At 45.3% G+C, this 25,956-nt stretch overlaps 1 protein-coding gene across 1 annotated transcript in view; it reads right to left on the reverse strand.

Moving 5' to 3' along the window:
- HK2 (hexokinase 2) overlaps nt 1-25,956 on the reverse strand; it is a 65,698-nt gene that overhangs the window by 21,670 nt on the left and 18,072 nt on the right. Inside the window, exons 2-5 of the mRNA XM_043468069.1 lie at nt 21,172-21,334; nt 5,742-5,890; nt 1,396-1,515; nt 713-808 (exon numbers count right to left, since the gene is read on the reverse strand). Coding sequence (XP_043324004.1) covers nt 713-808; nt 1,396-1,515; nt 5,742-5,890; nt 21,172-21,334 — 528 coding nt within the window. The remainder of the gene's footprint in view (nt 1-712; nt 809-1,395; nt 1,516-5,741; nt 5,891-21,171; nt 21,335-25,956) is intronic.

Consider the following 25,956-nt stretch of genomic DNA (forward strand, 5'->3'; position numbering starts at 1 on the left):
GAGGGGGGATCGGGATGGGGAACACATGTAAATCCATGGCTGATTCATGTCAAGGTATGGCAAAAACCACCACAATATTGTAAAGTAATTAACCTCCAACTAATAAAAATAAAGGAAAAAAAAAAAGAAGAGCCTGTCTTGTTGTCACTGTCTTCTCATTCTCTTTCTTTTCCTCCCTCCCAGTAGGTCTTGCCTTTCTGTGACTAGACCTTTATCATGTCCTTTCTCTGCCCCATTCCACCCTGATACCGACATAAACCCCAAACGTCTCATTTGAAAATGAGGGTTTTTCTTTTACCAAGGCTAAGATTACTTGTCCATCATGCTAATCTAAAGAGCCCAAAGGCATCTGATCATATATAAGATCACTGGTGTGCTAATTGTCTCTCAATATACAGGTGTGTCATTATGCAGCACACCTTAAACTTATAATATATATATAATATATAATAATGTAATCTATCTATCTATCTATATATATATATATATGTATACACATACTATATATTGAGCTAACTCTCAATAAAGTTGGGGAAAAAAAACAAAGACTTTTTTGGGTAACATAACAGAGAAGAAGAAAAGAAAACCTCTCCTTAAGACCCACAAAAAATCCTCATGCCAATTTGAGGACAGACAAGGCAAGACTTCAGAGTGGACTCAAAGAGCCTCCAGACCCCAAGCCCCTGCAACTCCCTCGGCTGCCCCCACTCACCCCTCTCCTCTGGATGGCCTTCCGGATCAGAGTAACCACATCTTTCCCTTCCACACCGCTGGACTTGAACCCCTTGGTCCATGAGACCAGGAAACTCTGGAAAAGGACAAAGGAATATTGATTTCCCACAAATCTCAGTCCATACTCCTCATCATTAGAAGACCTCTGCCATGGGGCTAAACTAAAGTCATGACTGAATTTATACAGGTCTTCCTTATTAGCCTACGAAGGAGAAACTATGTTAGAGACCAAGTAAGGAGGTTAAACGAATGATTTACTGTCCCCAGGAAGCAGGCTATAGAACTGCCAAAATACGATTCTTGTATCCTAACATTGTAAACTTTCAAGGATGTTTATTATGACACTTTAGAACAAAGGCGTCCCTGAATTTCTCACTCCTGTTTCCCTAGGAGGGATAAGGCTGATGTGCAATGTATGTCGGCCTGCATTTAGTCATCTGAGGGGACAGTGATTAAGACTCCCCGCTTCTCCAAAACCTCTTTACCATCCCTCTCACATACACCTACACACACTGTCTTGGACAGATCTCCCAATACTCAAACATTGTCATGTAATCCATCAGAGCAAGCTCCATCACCATAGTAGCAAGTAGCTCAGAGTTCTTTCCAGTCCTCCCATTCCAAAGAATGAAGCAACAAAAATGTCTGAAGGATTCATCTTACCTCATCCAGTTTTGTTTGGACGCAGGGGAATGAGAAGGTAAAACCCAAAGGGAGCTTCTTATCTTTGATTTGTAGCTTATCCATGAAGTTGGCCAGGCATTCAGCAATGTGATCAAACAGCTAAGGGCACAACAGAGGAAGATGAGCAGGGAGGCAGAAAGGACAGAGATTAAGAGCACGGATTTTGGGCTCAGAAAGGAACTAGTGTGGCTGAGTACATGCAATATATGTATCCCTTCTGAAGTTTTAATTTGTTCATCTATAAAATAGGGGTGATAACTGGACCTGCTCACAAGTTACCAAAAGGATTAAATGAGTCAACACATATGAGGACTTAACACTAGTTAGTGATTATTAAATTTTGTCTTCCACTTAGACCATTTATCCAAACCACAGTGCAGTTATCAAAATAACCACATTAGGCAGGGGAAAATTGCAGCCAGAGCTAGTCAGAAAGTCATCACAAGCCTTAGGAACAGAATACCCTTTAGTGGCTCTGTCAGAACCTCCCTTGACATGGATGCACAGCTGATTATCTTACCAGAAAGGGCAACCCATCTGACTGCCAACAAGTATTTTAGCATCCCAGTCTCTTGTGACTGCGGGAGGGGACGGGACATTCTCTGTTGGCATTCTATAAATGAACTTAACAAAAGTAACTCTTAGATCTTTCCTCCATTCTAGAAAACCAGTCTTCTGGGGGCAATTCCAAGAAGTTATCTTTGTTTTCTAACTTCAACATGAGAACCTAAGTGAGTCACAAAGAGCACTGAAAAAGAAATAGGGTCTGTGGATGGGCAGCCTCATAACCGTAACTATTGTAGGCAGGATCCGAAGCCCCTAAGAAAAATTGTAAGCCCAAGAAATCATCCACTTTCAATTTGTCCCAAAGCCCATAGCCCCTTGGCTTCCTTCTTCCCCAGTCAATATCCTCAAAGAGAAATTGGTGACCCCTTCGACACAGAGGCTGAGGCTAGGAATATTCTGGTGCAAAAAGTAAGCAAAGGTCCAAAAGACTGAGCAGATTCAAAGAGCCAGGTTGACCAGACAGCAAAATCTAAAAGCCAAGATGAGTAAAAGAAGACAATGTTCCTTTTTTTTTTTCCAGGCAGAAACAAGGAAGATTCCACTAGTCCTGGGACTCCCAAAGTATAGTCCACAGCAGGAGCAGGAGCAGCATCATGTCCAAACTGAAACCTCCTGAATCAGAAGGTGGTGGTGGTAGAGCCTTTGAAGGAATCCTGAAGCAGCGGTTTGAGAACCACTGCACTAAACCACCAAAAGTATGTGCATTTACAAAGGGACTGAGAGGCTTGGGGTGACAGGGTAGGTTAAGAGGCGCACTGGCCCCCCCAGATGTCTGGGGTATGCTCAGTCAGTGGGAAGAATCTAGGAAAACAAGGCCAGCCCCTTCTAGAAGGGGGCTGGCTCTAACTGAACTTCCCAGTGGATCCTGTCTCTGTCTGATCATGTGTAAAATTAACCTCAAGTAATGCCGAAACACTCAATTTCCAAGCCAAAACTTTCTCATGAGTATATGCTGGGTAATGACAGAGCTCTCTTGCTAAGAGGATCCCCAATGCCTAAGTGCCAACTCCCTTGAGCAGAGATCAAGGATTTTAATGTGGAAATAGGGTTTCTGGATAGATATTCAGCAAGTTCTGTTCTGTTGGCAAGCTGATGAGTGACACAATTTACAATAGGGTTAAACAAATTCCCAGCACCTTCTTCCTGGTACTCTAATCAAAATTATCTTTAGTACAATAGTTTTACCCAAAAAAAGGAAGTTACAGAAGCTGTGCAAAGAGATAAGGCCAATCATCAGAGATAGGGGGAGGGTTTGATGAAAGAGAAATGGTTTCCCCTCTCCCAGCCCTGATCATTGCTCTTTCCAATTGTACTACCAACATGGGTAGACAGGAAAAAAAAGAGAGAGGCAGTGAAGAGGCATTAGATAATGTGTTACCCAGTACAGTAGCCACCAGCCATCTGTAGCTATTTCAATTAATTAGAATTTTTAAAAATTAAAAAGTCACTTCCTCAGTCACACTAGTCATATGCAAGTGCTCAATACTGCAAGTAGCTAGTGGCTGCCTCGCAGTACAGGGCAGATACTGAACCGTTCCACCACTCTGAAAAGTTCTGCTGGACAGTGTTGGGCTAGAAGAACCTGCAGCTCTTTAAAAGAGGGGAGGAGGAGACCATCTGCTTCCTTTAAAGGAAGACTATCTCCTTTTCTGTTAGCTGATGATCTAAGGATAAGATACTGGGAGAAAGAGCTAACACTTTCCTGCCATAAAAAGGCTCAAAGGGCATTATTTTATGAAGGGAGAAAGGCTTCCTTTCCCTTATTGGTCTGAGAATCTGCTCACTCCCCTTCTCACAGGAAACACTAAAAAATCTAAACTGGCTGCTATTAAAATTTGTAATTCACTGCTCCCAAGTGGAAGTTCATGGGCCATGAGACAGATTTTGCCCAGGACTCATACTACCCGGGTTCACAGATCTTCAAAAGCCTTTTCAAGTTTTGAGTATGGTGATTTGGTCATGGTTTTAACTAAATTTTATTTTTAAATCCATTTGTTTTCCTATAATTAAAGGTTGATAGATAATATTTTAAAAAGAAAGAAAAAGGAAAATATAGGGGGAAAAGCACCAATAATTCTACCACTAAAATAGCCACTAAGAATTTCCTTCCAATCTTTTTACCAAGTGTTTTCTGCAGTTTTTACAATGATAGCATTCTTTCCCTTCCTTGGGAAGAAATGAGCACCTGTATTTTCTATATCCAGGAATGTCTTTGGTGATTCCACTCCATGAACTGACAGCAGCTAGAGTAGGAAGAGAAAGAACATCCCAAGAAAGCTTCTTTCACCTGCAGAGCAGGTCAAAGGGGATATACCATTGTCCTTGGATACCAAAAAACAGAGAACAATGGCTGAACCTGTGGCCATCACCCACCAACCAACCAGATACTTCTGGTGCAGTGGCAATGAGTGCCCTCTGCAGGAAGGCTCTCCTGGGGGAACGGTTGAGAGGGAGAGAGTCCCCAAGAGTTAGCACTAGCCCCTTTGGGGAGTGCTTTCTACTCTGGAAGCAGGGGCAGGCAGTAGGGACCCTAGACCACCATACTGCCTAATTCCAGGAAGCACCATTCCCACAGACCACATCATGGGGCCTAAAAAGCAGATGGAGCCTCCTAGGATCAGACAAACACAGGCTCTGGTCATTTGGATCTGGCTTTGTGCCTTGCCTCTGGCCCCTCCCTCCCCTGTAATCTAAGGCCAAGTCACTCAATCTTTCAAAGCCCAGTTCCACATCTAAAAGTGGACAGAATAGAAGCACCCAGCCTTAGGGCTAGTGTGAGGATAAAAAGAAGAAATCCATAGAAAGCGCCTTTACTCTGCCTGACACCTGTCAGTTCTTCCTCCGGCACAACACGTATTACTTTCTGTGGGCCGATGTGTGTGTCTTGGTGGTCCAGTTGGATCTGAATAACAGAAAGCGTAGACCAGGACTTTGATTCCCAGCAAGGATCCATGACCCAGTACACAGCAGATGCTCAACACATGTTCAGACACTATTGGGATGGCAAGTCCATCCTTGCTTGTTCTCTTCTAGCTGTTACTGAGACGACTCTTACTTGGATTTCACATTTCTTCTCCATCCACTCTTTCTATTGTATGTGCTGAGTACAAAGCGTGACTTGGGGGTCACAGAGATGCGGGGATGACTTAGCAGGATTTGGGGCCAGTGTGGAAGCACAGAGCCCACTACAGTGCCAAGTGGAAGAGACACCCCAAAGCTGGATTTTTTCAACAGGGTCCCATCCCTGTGTGTAAAACCTCTTCTGTTTTAGAATGTCAAAAAGAGGGAGAGCAAATAACCAAAAAGGTTAAGAAGCAGGTTCCATTTTCATGCTTTGCTAGGCTAACAATGGTGAGTCAGAACAATCACCGTGACAGGTGGCAGTGTGAAGCCACAATTATGTATTCTCCTGACTTGCTGTTCAATGATACCACTAACCATAGGTATCCAGGTATACTGGCCCAGCCTCCTGACATCAGACTCCTCAATCACCAGTGCATGCAAGCAGAGCTCAGATGAGACCAAAAATCAAAATCCCTCCCACTAAAGCACATCCAGACCCTGGGGTCTCGTGCATATGTTCTCTGGCCTCATGTACCTCTCCCGACAGAGGCCCCCACCTAGCCTCCAGGCGTTGAGAGGCATCATCCGGCAAAGAGGGGAGTCGAGGTCTCCTCCCTCCAAGACCACAGAGAAGGAGCATTACCTGCTCCTGTAGGGCCCAGAGCCCCGTGGCCACCCCAAAAGAAGGCTCATACCTGGGTGCCACTGCCTCTCATGATGTCCTCGGGGATGGCATAGATCTGGTTCTCCATCTCAACCTTCTGGAGTCCATTGTCTGTTACTCTCACCCAAAGCACACGGAAGTTGGTCCCTCCCAGGTCCAGAGCCAGGAACTCTCCATGTTCTGCAGAGAGAAGGGCCACTATTAGTTCAGGAAAGAGAAGGCGTAACTGTTTCACAGAGACCAAAACTTAAAACCCAAGAATCCTGCCATCAACACTGGTCATCTCTGGGCGATGAGATGTGGGTGAAAAAAGTGGGTCTTACATTTTTCTACGCACTTTTATGTATTGCCTTATTCTTTTTCTTAATGCTAAGCACTTGTATATTACTTTTAGGATACACATGAAGAATCAGTTTCATATCCAATGATGGGGTGCCCCCCCCTCACAAAAGCTGACTATTTCCCAAGGGCTTTCACCCAAGTCCCTATTGAGCTCACAGGGCCCATCAAGCCCTGCATCAAGAGACCAGGCCTCAGTTTTGTTCTTCATGCCCCCAGAACACCCAACACACTGCTACAAGCTTGTGGCCCCCCTGGGCCTTTTGCCAAGTTGGGACCTCTGAACAAAACGCAGTCTTTAATGTTTGTACACAGTGACGGCAAAATCCCTCAGCTGGAATGAGAGTCACAAGACGGAGTAAAATGGGATCCAGCTAACTATAAATTAAGAGGCCTCGTAAATAAGTCTAGCAGGTGCCCCCTGCCAAAAAAAAAACAAAAACAAAAACCCAGGCTTACTCAAGTGTGAGAGAATGCTGACCTAACAGTACATGAGACAAGAGTCCTGCCTTCAGACAAGCCACAGGGCGGGGGCGAGAGGGGAGAGAGGGAGACTCCACAGACACAAGTGGGTCGAGGGCTCCAGGTGTCACGGGAAGGCATAGTCCAGTCCCTCCAGGAAATAAGCAGAGAACAGGAAACATCCAGATTCCAGATGACAATAGGGGCTGCGGGGACACACACCATTGTACGGTGCAGAATGGAAGTGCTGAAGAGGCGTGGAGGCCAGAGCCGGGGCGGGGCTCAGGGGGCAGGCCAGGACTGGGAACAAGGTAGACTCGTCCCCTGAGCAGTCTCCTCAACCAGGCCTGCTCCACAGCCTTCCAGGGCCCTGCCACACGATCACTTCTGGGGTGGGGAATGGGGATGCACTTATTGGCATGTTTGTCAATACTCAGTCCCTCTCCTGATGGGAGACTTGCCACTGAAGTAAGGGAGAATGGATCAGAGGGTCTGAGAAGCACTTTGACTAAGAGAAACAAGGGTTTATTCTGACCCACATGCTCTCAGCAGCAAGGACTGTTTGGTCCTGAGAAAAGCCAGCATCTGCCCAGCACCTTGAGGGCACTTACCAACACAGCCCCTACCATCCAGAGGGGCAGCCTGAAACAGACATCATCCCCCCGAGATTACATGGGGCCTTACCTCCACACAGCCCTGGTCCTGCTGGTAACAACACAGAGAGAGACTGGCTCTGGCGCCCACATTACCCACACCAGAACTCCAGCCACTCTGGGGCCATGGCAGATTCCTGAGCCTCTGAGCTTCAGCTGTCTCAGCTCCAGAGCAGGAGCTTCCTACCTGATGTGGCTGAGGTGAGGGGAAAACCAGGTAACACGCCTCAAGTACCCAGCACAATACCAAGAAATCAGAACACACTCACTGAGGACTAGAACCTTCCATCCAGGCTCTTGGCAAACACAGCCTGATACTCACACTTGCGTCTCCCAGGCCCAGCATCAAGGGCTGCCTCTTTGAAAAAAAGTAAAAGCAACATTCTGAGGGGAGACTGAAGACATTTGTCTAAGAAAAGCCACCAGAATCTTTGCCAGTGACTTCAGCACTCCTCCTCAGGGGGTACTAATTTTCTGTCCCTTCCATGGCATCTAGCAGTCCCCCAGCCCTTTGGCCACTATTGCCAGATAGCTAGGACAACCTCAACACCATCTAGAGAGACTGCTCCCCTTGTGGCCATGGGGGACTTTTCCAGGCATACCAGTTCTGAGCCTCCCCTGGTAGTGGGACGTCAGCCAGTTTGTAGAGAAAACTATGTGAGGCTCTCATGGGGGATGAAAAGGAAAATCAAAGATGAATCGCCTGCCTCAGCATTCTGCAGCCCAGGATACATGAATCTGCTGAATCGGCGACCGCGGGGGATTGAGGCGGCCGAGGCTGCCCCTGGTTGGTCACGATTCAAGGCTAGCCCAGCCGGATTCACTGGAGGGGACAGCTCCATCAAGAATGGTGGTTTTGCAGTATTTGCTGATGGACTGAAGGGAAATCACAAATAATAAAGTACCGCTGACAATTCCGTTCCCAAGAAGGAATGTCATTCTTTTCAGACTCCGCCAGATCAGACATTCCTCCTCATCTCTCCTGCCTGATGCCCCTCCACAAACATACGTAATCACAACTAACACAGCCGAAGACTTTAGTCCTTCCAGAGTCCAATATCTCTGAGACAGGCCCAGCATCTGGACGCCTGGAGCTAAATTCTAAGGTGACCCCTTGAGACAGTGAATGGACCCCTTCCCTAGTGCCCACCTCCCCACCACGCGTGAGCTGCTCACACAGAGCAGCAGCAGGCTTTGTTTTGAATTCCAGCTCAGCCGCTTCAGTACCTGTATGGACTCTCTGAGCATGTCACCTCGCCTGCAAGAACAGGGCTCACAATGCTGACTTCCCCAGGGCTCATGAGCTTACACAAAATACAGAACACATTAAAACTGAATATACAGGTCCCAGTTAATCATCAATAAGCAGTTACTGCCGTCACTGTCATTGCTTCTTTGATTACGCAGCTCCTCTCCTAGTTCTCAGCCCCTCTAATTCTTGCCTACTCCTATCCTACTCCTGGCCCAAGTCCTACCAACACTGTTTACCTTCCAGGACATCCTAGAAGTGCAGAGCAGAGGGTATGTGATGTGGTATGAAACGGGATGGTATCTGTGGGTCAGGGACAGTCAGACTGGATGGGCAGGAGCAAGGCTCTGGGGCAGGAGAACCTACAGGAGAAACCTATAGCTGGTTTCTTAAGTACACAGCCACAGGGCATAGGACCCAGTGAGGCCCAGCAAGATTATTCTGCTGAATGATTATATTTGGTGTATGAGGCAATGGATTAAGAAAACATCTCATATTTCATCTGCACATTGATGGTTCATTTGTTAAACAAAGAATTTAAGAAGATCCTAAGACCAGAGGTAAGGTTTATTTTATTGTTAAGCAAGTTGGTATGTCTAGAAAACAATTTTAACATCTGATTTTTAAAATGTTCAAACAACAAAAATAAAATAAAATGTTCAAACAGTACAAAAGTGGGAAAAAATGAAAAGCAGACATCTTTTTTCTTCTCCACATCCCCAAAGCAACCATTATTAATGTTACTTGAGTGTCCTTGTGTGTGCTCAGTCATTTCACTCATGTCTGACTCTTTGAGACCGTATGGGCTGGAGCCCACCAGGCTCCTCTGTCCATGGGATTTTCCAGGCAAGAATACTGGAGTGGGCTGCCAAGCCCTCCTCCAGGGGATCTTCCCAAGGATTGAACCCACGTCTCTTATGACTCCTGCATTGCAGGTGGATTCTTTACCCACTGAGTCACCTGGGAAGCCCTGAGTGTCCTTAGATAGATTTATACTATAAAAACAGGAAAGACTAGGGACTTCCCTGGTGGTCCAGTGACTAAGACTTCATGCTCCCAGTGCAGGGGGCCCAGGTTCCATCCTTGGTCAGGGAACTAGATCCCACATGTTGCAGCTAAAGATCCCACATGCCATAACTGAAAGATCCCATGTGCCACAGGTAAGAATCGGCACAGTCAAATAAATACATCAATACTAAAAATAACGAACAACAACAACAAAACAACCAAACAGGGTTTCCCTGCTGGCTCAGTGGTAAAGAATCTGACGACCAATGCGGCAGACACAGGTTTGATCCCTGGTCCAGGAAGATCCCACATGCAACTAAGTCCCTGCGCCACAACTACGGAGCCTGTGCTCTCAAGCCTGGGAGCCACAACTAAGGAGCCCACATGTTGCAACTACTGAAGCCTGCACGCCCAAGGGTCCGGGCTCCACAACAAGAGAAGCCACCGCAATGAGAAGCCCCCACCCCAACTAGAGAGGAGCCCCCGCTCGCCACAACTAGAGAAAAGCTCTCGCAGCCCAGCACAGTCAACAATAAAGAAATGAATAAAATTACTTAAAAAACAGACAAGACTGTTGGCTGACACATTCCATGAAAAGGATTTGAATGGCTGGTTCTAAGGACTTATGTTTTTAACCGCCAAGTGTGTTAGTCACTCAGCCGTGTCTGACTCTTTGTGACCTGTCCGTGGGATTTCCCAGGCAAGAATAATAGCACGGGTAGCCATTTCCTTCTCCAGAGGATCTTCCCAACCCAGGGATTGAACCTGGGTCTCCTGTATTGCAGGCAGATTCTTTACCATCTGAGCCACCAGGAAAACCAAAGATATTATCAAATTATCTTCCTAAAAATTTTTTCCAGATAATCCAACAAATGCGTTTCACCATCACCAGTGTCCTATGTCACGTACAATTAATCTTTGCCAACCTCTTGGTCAGAGAGGCACCTCATTTTTTAAACTTCATTTCTTTCCTTTGTGTAGATTAGACATTTTGAATTACTGACTGGCAGTGTAAATTCTTTTTTCCATGAATTTTCTACTTACATGTCTTGCCTTTTAAACATATGTATTCTGTATTTTATTAATAACAGTAAAAGAGCTCTTTGTTTATTAAAAAGAATAGTTTTATTGGTTGTATATCTGCAATTTTTTTTCCAGTTGGATGTCTGCATTCACTCTCCTTTATAAGTCTCTCTCTCCAGTTACTTCTAAGTGGTATCACCACCACTACCAAAAAATCAAAGAAGCGAGGTTTCACTATAGGTTTATTTGAAAGATCAAATTCATCTTATACTTTCTCATGTGACTTTTTTGAAAAACTGGAGCCCAGAACCTTCCCTTCATCTCTGGTCTCTGGGACACAGCTCGGACTTCCCTACTTGCATCTGAATTATTGTGGTAATAAAACAATGAAAAGACAGAGGCAGGTGTGGAGGAGATTCAGTTAATTTAAGGCCCAACATGTAGATATTTTTAATAGAAGAGAAATTATCATGTTAAATGATGTTTATAAACATAATCTCATTAATCATCTGGAAATGACCCCCATTTCCAGATAAGAAAACCAAGGCTCAAGTCAAGAAAAACTAAAACCAAGATTTAAATTCAGGTCTAGTTTTCCAGCAAAGTTTTCTATTGTAGTGAGCAAGGAGGCTGCTCATGAGAAAATTATAAATCCTCAAATAAGGAATTATTCATTATTGGGGCTCCCCTGGGGGTCCAGTAGTTAGGACTCTAGTTTTTGCCGCTGAGGGCCTGGGTTCCATCCCTGGTTGGAGAACAAGATCCCACCAGCTGTGTGGTGCGGCCAAAAAAGCAGGGGGTGGGAAGGGATGGGAGGGTGGGATTCTTCATTATCAATGTCAAGAGCATAAAACCCAGAGGCTCTGAGCTGGCTGGGGTGGCAAAGGAAGGGAGAGTGTGGCTCAGACGTTGAGTCACTTGGCTAAGATGGTTCCGGGGTAAAGGCCTGCTGGATTTGACCCTAAGTTCATCTGACCCCCACACCCACACCAGCCCCTGTGTGCCTCACCTATATTTCTCATGGTGCTGTTTCCTTAAAGCTGAGGATTACCTGACGCAGAGTCTAGGATGGAAGCAAATAAGCCATAAAGTGTTGAAAAAAAAAGCAAAAACACCCTTATCTCTATCAGTAACTTGGCCCATCCCTCTGGGCCTAATGATCTCAAAATTGAGTGGGAAGTGGCAGACAGACATCCACTGGCAAGAAGCGACACACCCTTGTCCTCACAGGAACCCAGGACCTACTAAAGCTTTCTGAGGCAGGTGTTTTTGCTAGCCACAAACTGGTGCTGTCTCACACAATTATACCAAACCCCTTTTCCCAACTTATTGGACACTCCCCAAGCCCTCTCCGACGAAGGACCTCCTAATTAAGAGCATGCCCCTCCGAAAACAGACAAAAGAAGGGGTAACAACCCTCTATCAGAAGAAAATAACTCACAGTGAAGAGGAACCGGCCAGGCTTCCCTGTTCGTGAACCCTGGCCAGCGGTTAAGAGTCTGTCCTGCAATGCAGGGGATGCAGGTTCAATCCCTAGTCAGGGAACTAAGATCCCACATGCCATGGGGCAACTAAGCCCACGCACTCCACAGCCTGAGCACTGCGGCTGGGAAGCCTGAATGCCACAATCACTGAAGCCTGAGGGCTACAACTAGTGAGTCCACGTGCCACAGCATGACGCAATTGAGACCTGATGTGGACAAATCAATAAATTAAAAAAAAAGAAAAAAAGGGAACTAGCAATAGAGTATTAGGTCTTGCCACCCTCCATCAAACTGCCCAGTGGTTTGAGATTCAAGTTGTTCCCTCTGGCAGAGTTTGTTTGCAGACTCATTTCCCATCCTGGACTACCACTGTGCCCACTTTCGGCGAGTGTTAGTCACTCAGTCGTGTCCGACTCTTCATGACCCCACGGACTGTAACCCACTAGGTCCATTGGATTTCCTAGATAAGAATACTGGAGTGGGTTACCATTTCCTTCTGCAGGGCCTGTTCCTGACTCAAGGATCAAACCCAGGTCTCCTGCATTGCAGACAGATTCTTTACCGTCTCAGCCACCAGGGAAACCCCACTTTCAGTGAGGTTCTTATCAAATACATAAGGTCAGCAAGATAAAGGGATTTCAATTTCTCCTGGGAACTCACCCATCCCAGGGAAAGGCTGAAGAGGACTGAAACAGCATCTGAGTAACTAACGGCCTGAACGTGATACTCACCATCATCATGGCTGATGGGACATCAGTAATGTGTTTGAGCAGGCCATAACTCCTGCATTGTTCAAGTCACCCACTCCCAATGTCCACGTAATTTGTAAGGGATGAGAGCCAGTTGGATTTCCCAACGGTTTATTTTCAATCACTAGGTACTTGCCACTGATTAAAATAGATCACCACCTGCCCCTCCCATAGGGAGCTCAGAGCAGTGTGCCAACCAGTGCATAAAAGGTGACTTGCAAATAGAACAGGTCTGGTTTTGTTCTGAATTTTTAAGTAGCAGTACCCTTTAGTCAAAGGCAACTGTGTTCAGAAGTGGCAATGCCCTGCCTTGTTAAGGCTGAAAACTGGGCCCACCTCCCGACCCTAGGGCTTCCTCAGATGACTAAACCCTCTTCTTCAGAACCACAAGCTCCAGAAGCTTTCTTTAAATAAGTAGCTTCGATGCAGTGTTCCCAGAGCTCTGAGGATCCTAGAAGGTGGCATGGTGCCGTGACGGACTGCTCTAAGAATGTATGGCATGGACTCCAATTGAGATGACAACTAAAAATTGCCAGGTCTTGGGTATGTAAGCCAGCAAAACTAACTTTGCCAGACAAACATTTCAAGGCATGTATTTCCTACATACCTGGAAACACCACAGTCATTACCACATCTGGCAGTCTCTTTTTAAGTTCCAAGATTTCAGATACTTCATTATAGCACACCAATGGGATGCTGAATGCAAAAATGTACCAATAGAGAAACATAATTGGCCCCTACTCCAATTAAAGGGCCTGGAGCACATAACACTTTTTAAGTGCCCCCCAGAACTGCCAAAACATCATCAGAAAACACCACTCTGGTACTTTTATACTCACGAAATGTTTCTTAAGAAACTCAGAGCTGTTATACTAGTTGTGAAAGATGTGAAACCACTCTTCAAAGGATTCAAATATGATTGCTACAATAATGTGTAGGCACTGAGTGTGTAAAGGTTTTCAGGCAGGCCAGCCTGGGTTCAAATCCCATTTTAACATTTAGCCATATTATTAGCCATATAATTGGGCAAATTATTAGAAATCTGACATTGGGATTTCATCATCTGTTAAAAAGGGACAGTAATAATATCCTATCTAACCAGCACCGCCCCCGCCATCTCTCCCTAGGACACAGGGATAAAGACAAACAGACACACATAGTTTTTGGTCAAGGATCAATGCAATGAAGGCGTAAGGTGTTTGGCACAATGCCTGGCACATGTAAATGTTTAATAAACTCCAGTTATATGATTATATGACTATATGGAGGCTAATCAATATAATCTTCATTTTATATTGTAGGTACCATATAAATCCACTTATTAAGCTGCATGTATGAAAGCTATTGATCTATGTCTTTACTACACAGCTGTTGATACAATGCTGAGTAACCAAGATAAGAGCCCCTGACAGGGTTCTGTGCCAGCTTCCATGGACCCTATCGCAGTCTAGTCTCTCTTTATCACATCATGTGCTTGCATTATGTGACCCCATATCACTGAATAATCATTTCATCTGTTCAAGCCTTATGTCCCCAGGATAACTTTCACTCTTCAAAGATGGGACACAGGGTAGCTCTGCACACGGCTGCCCCACAGAGGACCAGACTCAGTGGGGACGCTATTAATGAACTGAATAGCTAGGCCTAAGTTACTAACACAAGAATGGATGCATTGTGCTAGCAATGTTGGGGGCAGATAAACACAAATGCAGCACTAGCGATATGCCTAACGGCCCAGGCATTGACACACAGCTGGCTGGGTTCAAATCCCAATGCTTCAATTTGCTCACTATGCAACTTAGGTTAGTTGCCTAATCTGAGTCTAGTTTCTTCATCATCATCATCATTCCCTGCTCTGGAGGGAATTAAGTCTAGCTAGAGGATGGCTTAGACAGTAAAGAATCTGCTTGCCAAGCAGGAGACCTGAGTTCGATCCCTGGCTCGGGAAGACCCCTTGGAAAAGGGAATGGCTACCCACTCCAGTATTTTTGAAGCTTCCCTGGTGGCTCAGACGGTAAAGAAATTGCCTGCAATGCAGGAGACCCAGGTTTGATCCCTGGGTTGGGAAGATCCCCTAGAGAAGGATTTCGTGGACAGAGGAATCTGGGAGGTTATGGTCCATGGGTTCGCAAAGATTCAGATACAACTGAGCAACTAACACTTTCACTTTTTCAGAGGGTAGAGATATACTCATCTGTAATGAACAATTCACAATTCAAGTAAGTGGGGAAGCATCAACAGATCAACACAGCAAAACCTTCATCTTACTCCGCCTTGTTGTTCTTCTTCAGTTGCTAAGTCACATTCGACTGCAACTCCATGGACGGCAGCACCCCAGGCCTCCCTACCCCCTCCATCTCCCAGAGTTTGCCCAAGTTCGTGTCCATTGAGCCGGTGATGCTATACAACCATCTCATCTACTCTGCCTTAAGACATGCTTGTATCTAAACAAGCTTGCTAAGACAACAAGGGCAATAAAGGCACACTACAAAGATTGCTTGTTTCTAAGTTGGAATGCTGGGGTAAAAAGAACTTACTAAAAATGTAAATTATTTAACAAATAATTAATTGGAATGCTGGAACATTTGTAGACTTTTAGTTGGGTTCTACTTGAGCTTTTTTTTTTTTGAGCTTCTTACTATAATGGTACAAAGCAAATCCATGTTTACGGTCAATTTTAAAAGATAAAATTTGATTTGCTTTAGAAACTTCTGTTCAGCAACATGAGCCAATGTAAGCATGAATCTTGTGGCCTTGGAGTCAAGACTACCTTCCTTTGCTTAAAGTCCAATTCTGTCACTAACGGACTCAGGTGACTTTGGCAATCTCTTTTAGCCTTAGCTGCCTTATTTTTAAATTGGGAATATCTCTCTTGTAGAGTTTGCATGGAGCGTAAAATAGACTGTTTACATAAACAGACATCATGGGTGATCATGAAATAATATCAATTATTCTTGCATTTCCTCTCAAGATGAAACTGCCCCTGAAAGCCATATCCCTGTGAGGCATAAGTAGATCCCAGTCGGGCTGTATCTGGGGTTGTGCAATCACATGCACAGCCAAGCTTAGGTTAGGGCTGCCTACTGGGAGCTCAAGATGGTGAGATTCCTGGCAGATACAAGTAAAGAGTTTCTCCATTCAACTCTGCACTGCCAAAAGCAAAACAGGTAGGGGGAGTTACAGACAGTAATTACTGGGGCAAGTGGAACTCTCATACAGCATTGCTGGGAATATAAAATAGCTTAACCACTTTGGAAACCAAAATTCAAACCATTTTGGTCCGGGAGTTTCTTATGAATTAAAACACATCCCAAATCCTATGACCCAGAAATGCCACTCTTAGTTGTTTACTCAAGAAAAGGAAGAAAATGGAAACATATTTCCACATAGAGGCTTATGCAACAATGTTTATAGTAGCTTTCCTCACCTTAGGGGAAAATTGGAAACAGCCCAGGTGTCCATAGAATTCATGTCATATAGGATTCCAGTCACACCAGAGAATCAGTAACCAAAAAGGAACTACTGATATACACAACATGGATAAAGCCTGTATTATGATGGGTAAATGAAGCCTTGTATAAAGAGTAACTACCGTATGATTGTATATAACGGAAGTTCTGAAACAAGAAAAACTAGTAATACATGTGGATTTAAAACAGGGACTGCTTCTGGGGGTTGGGGACAGGAGCTGCCTGGGAAAGTGCACCAGGGAACTTCTGGGCTGATGGTATGTTTTCTATCCTGATAGATGTTGTATTAAATAGGTGCATGTATTTGTCAGTTCATCAGATGATATTTAAGGTTTGCATCTCGTATGAAATTTTACATCAAAAGATAAAAGGGTAACATTGACCTCTAGTTAATAATGAGTACGCTGAAGTTTTAGGGTTGAAATGAACTGATTTCTACAATTTACTTTGCAATGCCTCAAATAAAACAAGCTAGACTGAGAGACAAAAGGATAGAGGAATGTGATAAAAACAGATTTGGTTAAAATATAAATGTAGACTCTAGGAAGTCTGTATATGGATGTTCATTATGTTAGTCTTTCAACTTCCTAAAACTATCTTAGAGAAAAAAAACAAATCAGGAGCATTTTTCATATACATACCCTGCTGACACCAAATTCAGTCACCAAGCAAGATATTTTTGTTATTGTTTAGTCGCTAAGTTGTATCCGACTCTTTTGTGACCTCATGGACTGTAGCCCGCCAGGCTCCTCTGTCCATGGGATTTCCCAGGCAAGAACACTGGGGTGGGTTGCCGTTTCTTCCTCCAGGAGGTCTTCCCAACCCAGGGATCAAACCCTCATCTCCTGCACTGGCAGACAGATTCTTTACTACTCAGTCACCAGGGGCAGACTACTATCCACAGGGTTCCAAAAGAGTCAGACACAACTTAGCAGCTAGAACAACAACAAAGATATCCTTGGATCATTTATAAATATTTCATTTTTATCTGTCCCAACTATGTTTCTTTGCGCATGGTCTACACAACCTATGAAGCACAGATATTTTCAAGTCAGCCGCCACAGGGTTCTGGCTGTTGACATTCCCCTCCTTCTCACAGAGAACTCAAGCCATAATTTGGAGGTTCTTTTTTCTTGGGTGTAATGGAGGCCTCCATCATAAATGAATGGCCTGAAACTTCCTGAAGTCTCTCCCACATTCTCTTACCAGGCCTCTGATTACCATTAGATAGCTAAGATCTGATTTATGAAAGCTGGAACTTGGTCCATGCTCTGAAATGCAGGACCACCCATGATGGGGATGAGCCCGCACACCTGCTCCCTGAGCAACGAAAATCAGTGCTGGGTGTGCATCTTGCTTGCCTGGAAAAATCCCATGGATGGAGGAGCCTGGTGGGCTACCGTCCATGGGGTCACAAAGAGTCGGACACGACTGAGTGACTTCACTTTCGAGCCCTCTGCCGCAGAGAAGCACAGTCGCCGCCAGCAGCAGCAGTGTCTGGACTGCAGCCTTGACCAGCAAGCAGGCGCATCAGCCAAGCCTCACAGACTCTGTGACCGTGTCTGGAGAAAGGCAGTGGTCCTGCACACAACTCCCTCATTTCTCCTCTCAGCACTTTCCTGGGGTGTCAGTAACAAAGAAGAATCTTCATTTCAGCAAGTTTTATTGACTGAAGAGTTAGCGGTCCTCACTGCCACCTTTCAGAACTCACAGCCCCCAGTTAACAAAACATAAAACTCAAAGCCTTGATGTTGACCACGTTCAATTATATTCCCTCATGTTCCCCTCCCCAGTTCAATTTTCTTTCTCTCCAGAAGCAACCCTATCATTTATCTGGTACATATTTTCCAGTTTATACCCTAAGAATTTTAGGATGTGTGCATGAGCAACATATAGCAATGCTTGGAGGGATTTTTTTTTTTTTAATTACATTCGACTACTGTGAGGTACATATCCTGCTGTTTTCATTCATTTTTTTTTTCAGATGTATCCATATTTATACACTTTTTTGGGGGTAATATGCTGTATAGTATCCCATCATACAGTCTATAAACGGTTCCCAATACACTGTTATTATAAGCAGCACTGCCATAAACATTCTCAGACATGTCTCCTCAAGTTCATATAGAAATTTGTTTAAGGTATAGTTGGAAGTAGAATTGCTGAGTTGTCATACACACGTATATGTAGTCACTGCCAACCTCACATTCCAGGCAAACCCTACCAATAACTTAATACATGTCCTTGAGACTTTACACACCTGTACACATATATATATATGATTTTACCATGAATTTAGATAAAACTGTCTCATGGTTTATGCTGGGTTACAGAGGACTGTTTTCTGCATTAATTGACCAGTGCCCAGCTGATGAACATTATGGGTTTTTCCTTCATCACAGTAATTCAAGGACCTTTGCACAATGACACACACCAGAACTGCTGGATCTACCTCTCATTTTTACAAAGGAGAAAAGGCTGAGTCTCAGACAGCTGGGGTGAGGAGCTGGCCCACGGACACCTCAGGAAATAGGAAATGAGAAATGATGGGGCTGGGGACCCCATTTCCTACAGTCTGGTCTCCAGTCCTCTAGGGGGCACCTGCTCTGCGTAAGTGAATAAAACATTCCAGTACACAGCTGGGGCTTCCCTTGTGGCTCAGACGGTAAAGAATCTGCCTACAATGCAGGAGACACAGGTTCAAACCCTGGGTTGGGAAGATTCCCTGGAGTAGGGAATGGCAACCCACTCCAGTATTCTTGCCTGGAGAATTCCAAGGACAGAGGCGCCTGGTGAGTTACAGTCCACGGGGTCACAAAGAGTGGGAAATGACTGAGCGACTAACGTAATACACAGTATCCCTTTTCCATGTTAGTTGCTGTCTCCATTAGCAGGGTAGAATCTGTGACCACACAGTATAGCAATGGGTTTAAACTCTAAGAGGCAAGGAGAGATCTCCATGCTCCAATCTCAGGAAAGCAACAAGAACAGAAAAAGTTGGCCCCATACCTAGCTCTCCCCAATAAGCTTCAAAAAATTTTAACTGAGCATGTGCGGTGTGCTCTGTCGCTGAGTGGACAGGCTCATGCGTGCAGGTACACACATCATGGATCAGGTGCAGCAGCCCTGATGCCTAGCCTTTGGCATTTATGAGTTTGAATCCTGACTCAGCTTCTCATTAACTGTGTGACCGTAGACAATTATCTGACCATTCAGGCTCCCAACTCCTCATCTTAAAAAAGAAAAAAAAAAACAAAGGTAAAATTTGTACACATCTTATAGGGTTTTGTGAAAAGTAAATAAATTACTACATTAAGTGCTCAGAAAAATCCCTTAGCCCATAACATATATCTAGAAAATATTTAGGATACTTGCTTAGTGCTAGTGCCTGAGACAAAGACAAGGTCCCTGGACTAAAAGAGCTAGTAAATTTATCAGAATGTCAAATAAAAGCAATAAAAGCGGGTGTGGCTGCCAGAGGAAGTGGCAGGTAGAGTAAACGTGCGCTTCCAGAGGCCACACGAGATACATGAGAACCGGAGGAGGCTCCTCACTCAAGGAGCTCTCCGAAAGGCTGAGACACTCACTCAGAGTAGTCCTGAGCAAGGTCACATCCTCAGCGCTGGGACCCAAGGCTTTAGCAAACACATACTTCTTTTAGGAACTGTAGAAAGGTGAGCCTCAGGGACACAGACATGATGGAAACTCTGAAAGCACGTCGTGCATGAACAAGCCCTATCCCGTGACTTTCCCCACCCCGGGAGTGTCTCTGCAAATGCGGATCTTCACCAACCATCGGCTTCCTGGCCTGTCTCCTCTCTTGGGCAGCTCAGGCTCTGTACTTCCTAGTTCCCCCACTCCCCTGGCAGCTGCCTCCAGCTCTCTCTCTCACCTTCTATATGCAGGTAGCCATCACACCCCCTTCACTCCTCGTGGCCCCAGAGACACTTTATCTCTAAAATGGAGGGTTGACATGAAGATTAAATGAAACAAACTGCGTGGCTAGTTTGCAGAAAGCGCTGGTACAACTTAGTTCCATTGCCTTCTCTGAGGACGCTGCCACCCTGGGACAGTTGTGCTCCACACCCCGGTATGATCTGTGAATTCTCTCTGGTCTCTGCCCACTACATTCCACCAGGGCCATGCCCCGTGCTGTACTAACCACCCATCACCCCCACACACACACTCTACACAAGCTGCTGACGATGTGCGTTACCAGTCTGCTCTGCTCACACCTCTCGAAAACCTTCAGTACTCCCCAGTGCGTATTACTGAAGAAAGACTCAGTGTTCCAGGTATGCACGCAAGGTTTCTGAATCTAGCCCGAACCCACCTTCCAACTTCAGTCTCCCCATGACCCTTTTCTCCAGTTCAGTTAAATCACTTTTGGGGAGGTGCATCATGAAATACAGACTGCATCCAAATAAGGGGGTAAAACAAAGCTTGACAAGTTCTAATTGCACAATTTCAGAGACTTTCATACCTTACTATGTACCATGTCTCTTTTACATTATCCCATGTTTATTTGGATTTCTAGTGGTCTTTATTCACGGAGTTCAAGAAACAATCTAGAACAATCTGTACCACAATGATTCTCCAGCAAGCCTGTAGAATGTACCAGTTAGGTGGGCTCAAGAGTGACTGCCGTGGCGTATGGCCATAAGCATCTTAAGCATATTTGTTGTTTATGACCCTCACTGTATGCAGTCTCTGTGAAGGTATAAAAATCCCAAACTGAGCCACGGGATGGAATCAAATGGCCGATAGCAGTACCCCAGCAGGAAGGACAAAGATTTACTTTTCCCTTAACTGCCCGGGCTGCCTCCTTTCCCAGTCTTCCCCCTATCCCATGCCATAGGCTTCCATTCAAATCCCTACATGCTTAAATTAGCCAGCATTGGCTTCTGAGGCTTAAAACCAAAGAACTGTCACTGATGTATATAGTTCTTTGGGTCCCTGAGCAAAGTCACCCAAGTCTCCCCCAGGCAAAGGAGCTCCCAGACCCCTCCCCGTGGGTACAGTACCTGTCCCGTCCGGAGTAGACCTCACAAAGGTAGGCAGCATTTTCACTGAAGCCGTGGGGTGAGTGGTAGCTCCAAGCCCTTTCTCCATCTCCTTGCGAAACCGCTTAGCAACCTCCAGAAGGGTTTCATCAGAAAGACGCATGTGGTAGAGATACTGGTCAACCTGAAAGACGGGAACGTGAATAGTGACATATATGCTAAATGAATTATGGTATTCATTGATGTCATGCAACATCATTCAGCTTCTCAAAAGGGTAAAATCTATTAGGTACCGAAGGTTGTTATTAAAGACTGTTGAACCAGAATCTGTGACAGGACTTTGTCTTTAAAAAAAAAATTAACGAAAAATTAAAATTAGAAAAATGGTCTAATTTTATTTCTGGAGAATGGTGAAGACCAGGGGAAAGGCCAGCTAGGGGAAAGGCTCATCTCTTGTCCTCCGCACTCAAGGCCAGTCGTGCCAACCCTATTGCCCCTCACCACAGGCCAAGCAGCCATCGCCTCCTCCCTAGACTAATAAGAGTCCCTGATTCTACTTTTACTTCTGCCATCCATTTTCCATCCCCAGACAGAGTCTACACTATTCCCATGCTTAAAACCTTTCTGTGACTTCCCATCGGCACCATATCTGAAATCCTTCCAAGGCCCTACCATACAGCCTGGCCTCTCCCATTCCTCCTCATCTTACCAGGTGCCTCTGCACTCCTTGTGCAGACCAGCCTTGGCTCCGTCCCCCAACACACCAACTTTGCCCTTCCCTGCTTGTACGACTGTTCACACGAGCCACACAGCACCTCACTCTGCTCTTCATCCACAGATCCCTTACCAATCCTTCAGGTCTCTCTGCACAGAAGCCTTCTCTGATCTTCCTAATAAAACAATCAGGCCAAAAAAAAAAAAAACAAATCAGGCCTCCCTGTTTTTTCCTATGAACTCAGACTTTTCCCTTCACATCACCAACCTCAATTTGGCAATATATATTCATTAGTGTCCAAATCATAAGCACCAAGGGCAAGAACGATGACTATTTGTTCACGTTTGCATCCCTGAAGCCTAGCACAGTGCATGACACATTGACAGAGGCTTGATACATGTGGTAAAGCAAAGGTCCTCCCCCATCCTCAGAGGCAGAGGCAGCTCTCCCTAGTCATTTCACTTATCTTGTTCTCAACATAAATTTATGTGAACTTTTCCCAGATTTAACTCTGGGAGAAGGAGAAACAACAGGAGTCCCCCTCAGACAGTCTGCTTCTTAAAGGCTCTTGTCTGCTCTGGCTGTGGATATTCCCAGTTTCCTTCGATCAGAAAAAGATCTGATAGAAATCCATCCAAGGAGGCACTCAAGTTTCCATAATATCCCTGTTCTCAGCAGCAATGTCCAGGCCAGGTGGGGTTGCTGGCCACAGAGATGGGGGTGGAATTGGGACCCTTGGACCAAGCTACAGCTGTGCCCTCCAGGTACGAGGGTGGTGGACCTGGTACTCCCAGCCTCACCAGCAAACTGGGGGATGAAGAGACCCTGTTCTTCCCCGCCCCCAAACTTCAGGATTCGGGAATCCTGACCGGCTTGGTTTGGCTGACGACCACTACCCCTGTTACTCCTGTGGGAAACACAAATAAACGCCCACCTGTCCTTTGCCCAACTCTGACCAAGAAGCACACACATTTACAATTAGCTTTCCCAGACAAATGGGCTCATTAGTATTAATAGACTATTCTATTTTCCAGCACTTTTTCTTTGTCAGATCTTCTTAGAACCAAACTTTTTTGGTTCTGAGTTAAAACCAAAGTTTTTTAACCAAATTTTGAAGCTTGAGACTTTCAGAGAAATGGCAAAAGTTGTTTAATACTTTAAGGAAAGAACAGACCCATTGCCCTCTTTTGGGTTGGGCGGGGCGGGGTTGCGGAAGTAGATAGAGAGCAAGAGAAACAGTCCTCTTACTCACATGTTCTCTCTTCCAGGCCACATCCTAACTCCCTGTGGGATTTGGGGTCCATCCCTCTCTCCTGAGTAATTATGAGATTGGCCCTTCTCGGATCATTTCAAACATCCTGACCACTAATAATCTTTCATCATTCTTCTAAAATCCCAAAAGTTGAAAGATCAGAAACTGGATAAAATGCTGCAAGAAGCTGTAAGCAACACAAAGAAGAGACTGTGGTTAGTCAGCCCACCCCTCTCCGTCACTGTGATGTGGTTAAAACAGAACAAAATTGACAGACACAGTCCTCAGATGGGATGGAAAAGGACAAAGCAGGCCTAGAGCAGTGAAAGCCACTCTCTACTCCCTCCCCGGCCAGCGGAGGGACGAGGCTTGTCATAGAGAGCTTTAAATTTGCAGAAATGAGGATATCCCCAAGTTCCCTTGCTGCCAGCATTTATTAGAGCGCTACCGTAGACATCTAACTCCTTTGGTCTAAATCAGAAAGACTTCAATCATCCACTCTATTTCCTAACTTCAGGTTCATGGCACCTCAGGTCTGTGGGGCACTAGCCCCCTGCCCTGAGCAGGGTCACTGATGTGGGCTTCCTACAATACTGGGGAGCCAGGGTGTTCCTTAGGAGGTTGGCCTCCCCTACAGCGACACGTGAGGCTCCCAGGAGGAAAAAGCGTATAGGCTCAGACAAGTCCTCTCTCTGTTGGCACAGTGGGAGGCAAAACGCGGGAGACTCTGGGCCCAGAGCAACTGTAACCACCCCAGAGGCCTCCTGCTTCAGACCCAGTGACACCCGGCTTGGCCTAGGAACACTACATTAGGGCTTAACGCATCTCAGGGCTAATGTACAAGTCCCAGCCACCAGACCAAACAAAGGCTAAAGCCAAGCCACAGCCAAGTACAACCTCATAGTCAATAGTAATAACAGCAAACCCTTCAGCAAAACCTGTTCTCAAGGTTTTATACCCATTAACTCACTGAATCCAACCCTTTGAGGTGTTATTTTCTCCATTCAACTGAAAGGGGAAGGCAACATGCCCAAAATCACACAGATGCAAAAGATTAAGCCAGGGCTGGACAGGCAGCCCGCTGTGCTCTTGTCCACTCTACTAGATGAATGCCCCTGAGCAGCAAGGTCTATGCAGCTCTAATGGCACTACAGTGCATTCAGGCTGGCCACATCCACTAAAAGGCCATCTTCTGAACCAGTCATTCCCCCACACAGACACGCACAGGGCTGCCCTGGCAGGTCTGAGGGCAGCAGACATATCTCTGGACATTGTCATGAGTTTGACAGGTGACTAAGTTGGAGCTCCTGCCTTACTACTTTCCCAAAAAGAAGAGAGGCCCAGAAGCCTCGCTGCCACCCACTCCCGCCTCCATAGATGGCTCCAGATGTTGCAAATGTTCCCTTGTGGGAAAGCTGAGCCTATGGTGCTGCCCTGTTAAGGAGCTGCCCTGTGGAGTGTGAGAAGTGTGAGGTCCTTCTTGGAGTGTGAGGTCATGTACACAAAAGACCAAGATAGGATGGCCATAATTCTACTGTGGTCATGCTTAATTTAACTTTGATGTTTAAGCTGCTACAAGGCTTGTCAGAAATCTAGTCAACACTCCTCATCCTTAACTCTCAAAAGGACCTAACAAGTTAAAGGGTCAGCCTTTACTCAAATCATGTTGCCCTTTACCCAAGAGATTATAATCATTCTTCAGTGTTCAGTTAACAGATGAAAACGATCATGATGATCACCATTATAGCAGCTAAACATTTACCAAGCATTTCTTACCTCCCAAAACCCACCCTACAAGTTTACTGACATGACATCCATTGCCCTTTTGCAAAACGTCTACATCTCCATTTTATAGATCACTTGGTGAGGAGCACAGGTGTCTGGCTCTAAAGCTAGGCCCTTAGGACTACCACCCTCACTTTTCCTGAGGACCCTCCTCATCTGAGTGGGGACTCTCTGCTCTGCAGTTTCTTGGATGACCTCAGTGCTTTGATTTACTCTCCATCAGATGAGACCAAGAAAAAGGATACAGGACAGCTATGAAAAATGCAACTACAGCACCTTGGCCCAAACTTCCTCTCTTTGGGCCATAATGATGGACATGATGATGTATCCACCCTGAGTTTCTTAGGGCCACTCAGGAAGGAATGATTAATCAGCTGATGCTATTAACTTCCTAACACACCGCTGAGGCCCACCCAGCCTTGGCCAGCACTGTTGCATTGAGTTGAGGGTAGCCAAGGGAAGCAGGAATCGGAAACAGAAGCAGCCTCCAGACGAAGACCTTTTTCCTGGGTTGGGAAGGAAGTAAATGCACTTGACAGAATCCTGCCAACTTTCACTCACAGTGCAACCAGAGGAAGGGAACACAGCGAAGGCCCAAAGTCATAGGGGAATATCATTTAGGAGTTACCAAATGTACACAGCACAGTAACGCTATGGCTAAAAACACTAACTCTTAGAGAGAACCTTGGGGTAATGACAATTCAAAATCCCATTGAACATAGACAGCATTTGAGTTTATCTTGTTTGTCCCTTTTACCCCAATAGTCATCAGGCCTGCATCTGAATGCTTCCAAGCATGACAGACTCCTCACTTCTCAAAATTGGTTAGCTTCTACTGTTGGTCAGCTCTAGTTGTTAGAAAGCTTTTTATCTGAGATAAATCTACTTTCTGATAACTTCTGTCTATATTCTGCCACTTGGGATAAGAGTTTCTGAACTTGGCTACATGTTAGAATGACCTATTAAGAATCCCAAAGACCCATTCCAGACTAATCAAATTGACACCTTTATTACTGTCTGGATGTTCAGACATCTTCCCCTCTCCTTGGGCTGG

This window comes from Cervus canadensis, chromosome 5, assembly GCF_019320065.1.
Source record: "Cervus canadensis isolate Bull #8, Minnesota chromosome 5, ASM1932006v1, whole genome shotgun sequence".
NCBI classification, from domain to species: Eukaryota; Metazoa; Chordata; class Mammalia; order Artiodactyla; family Cervidae; genus Cervus; species Cervus canadensis.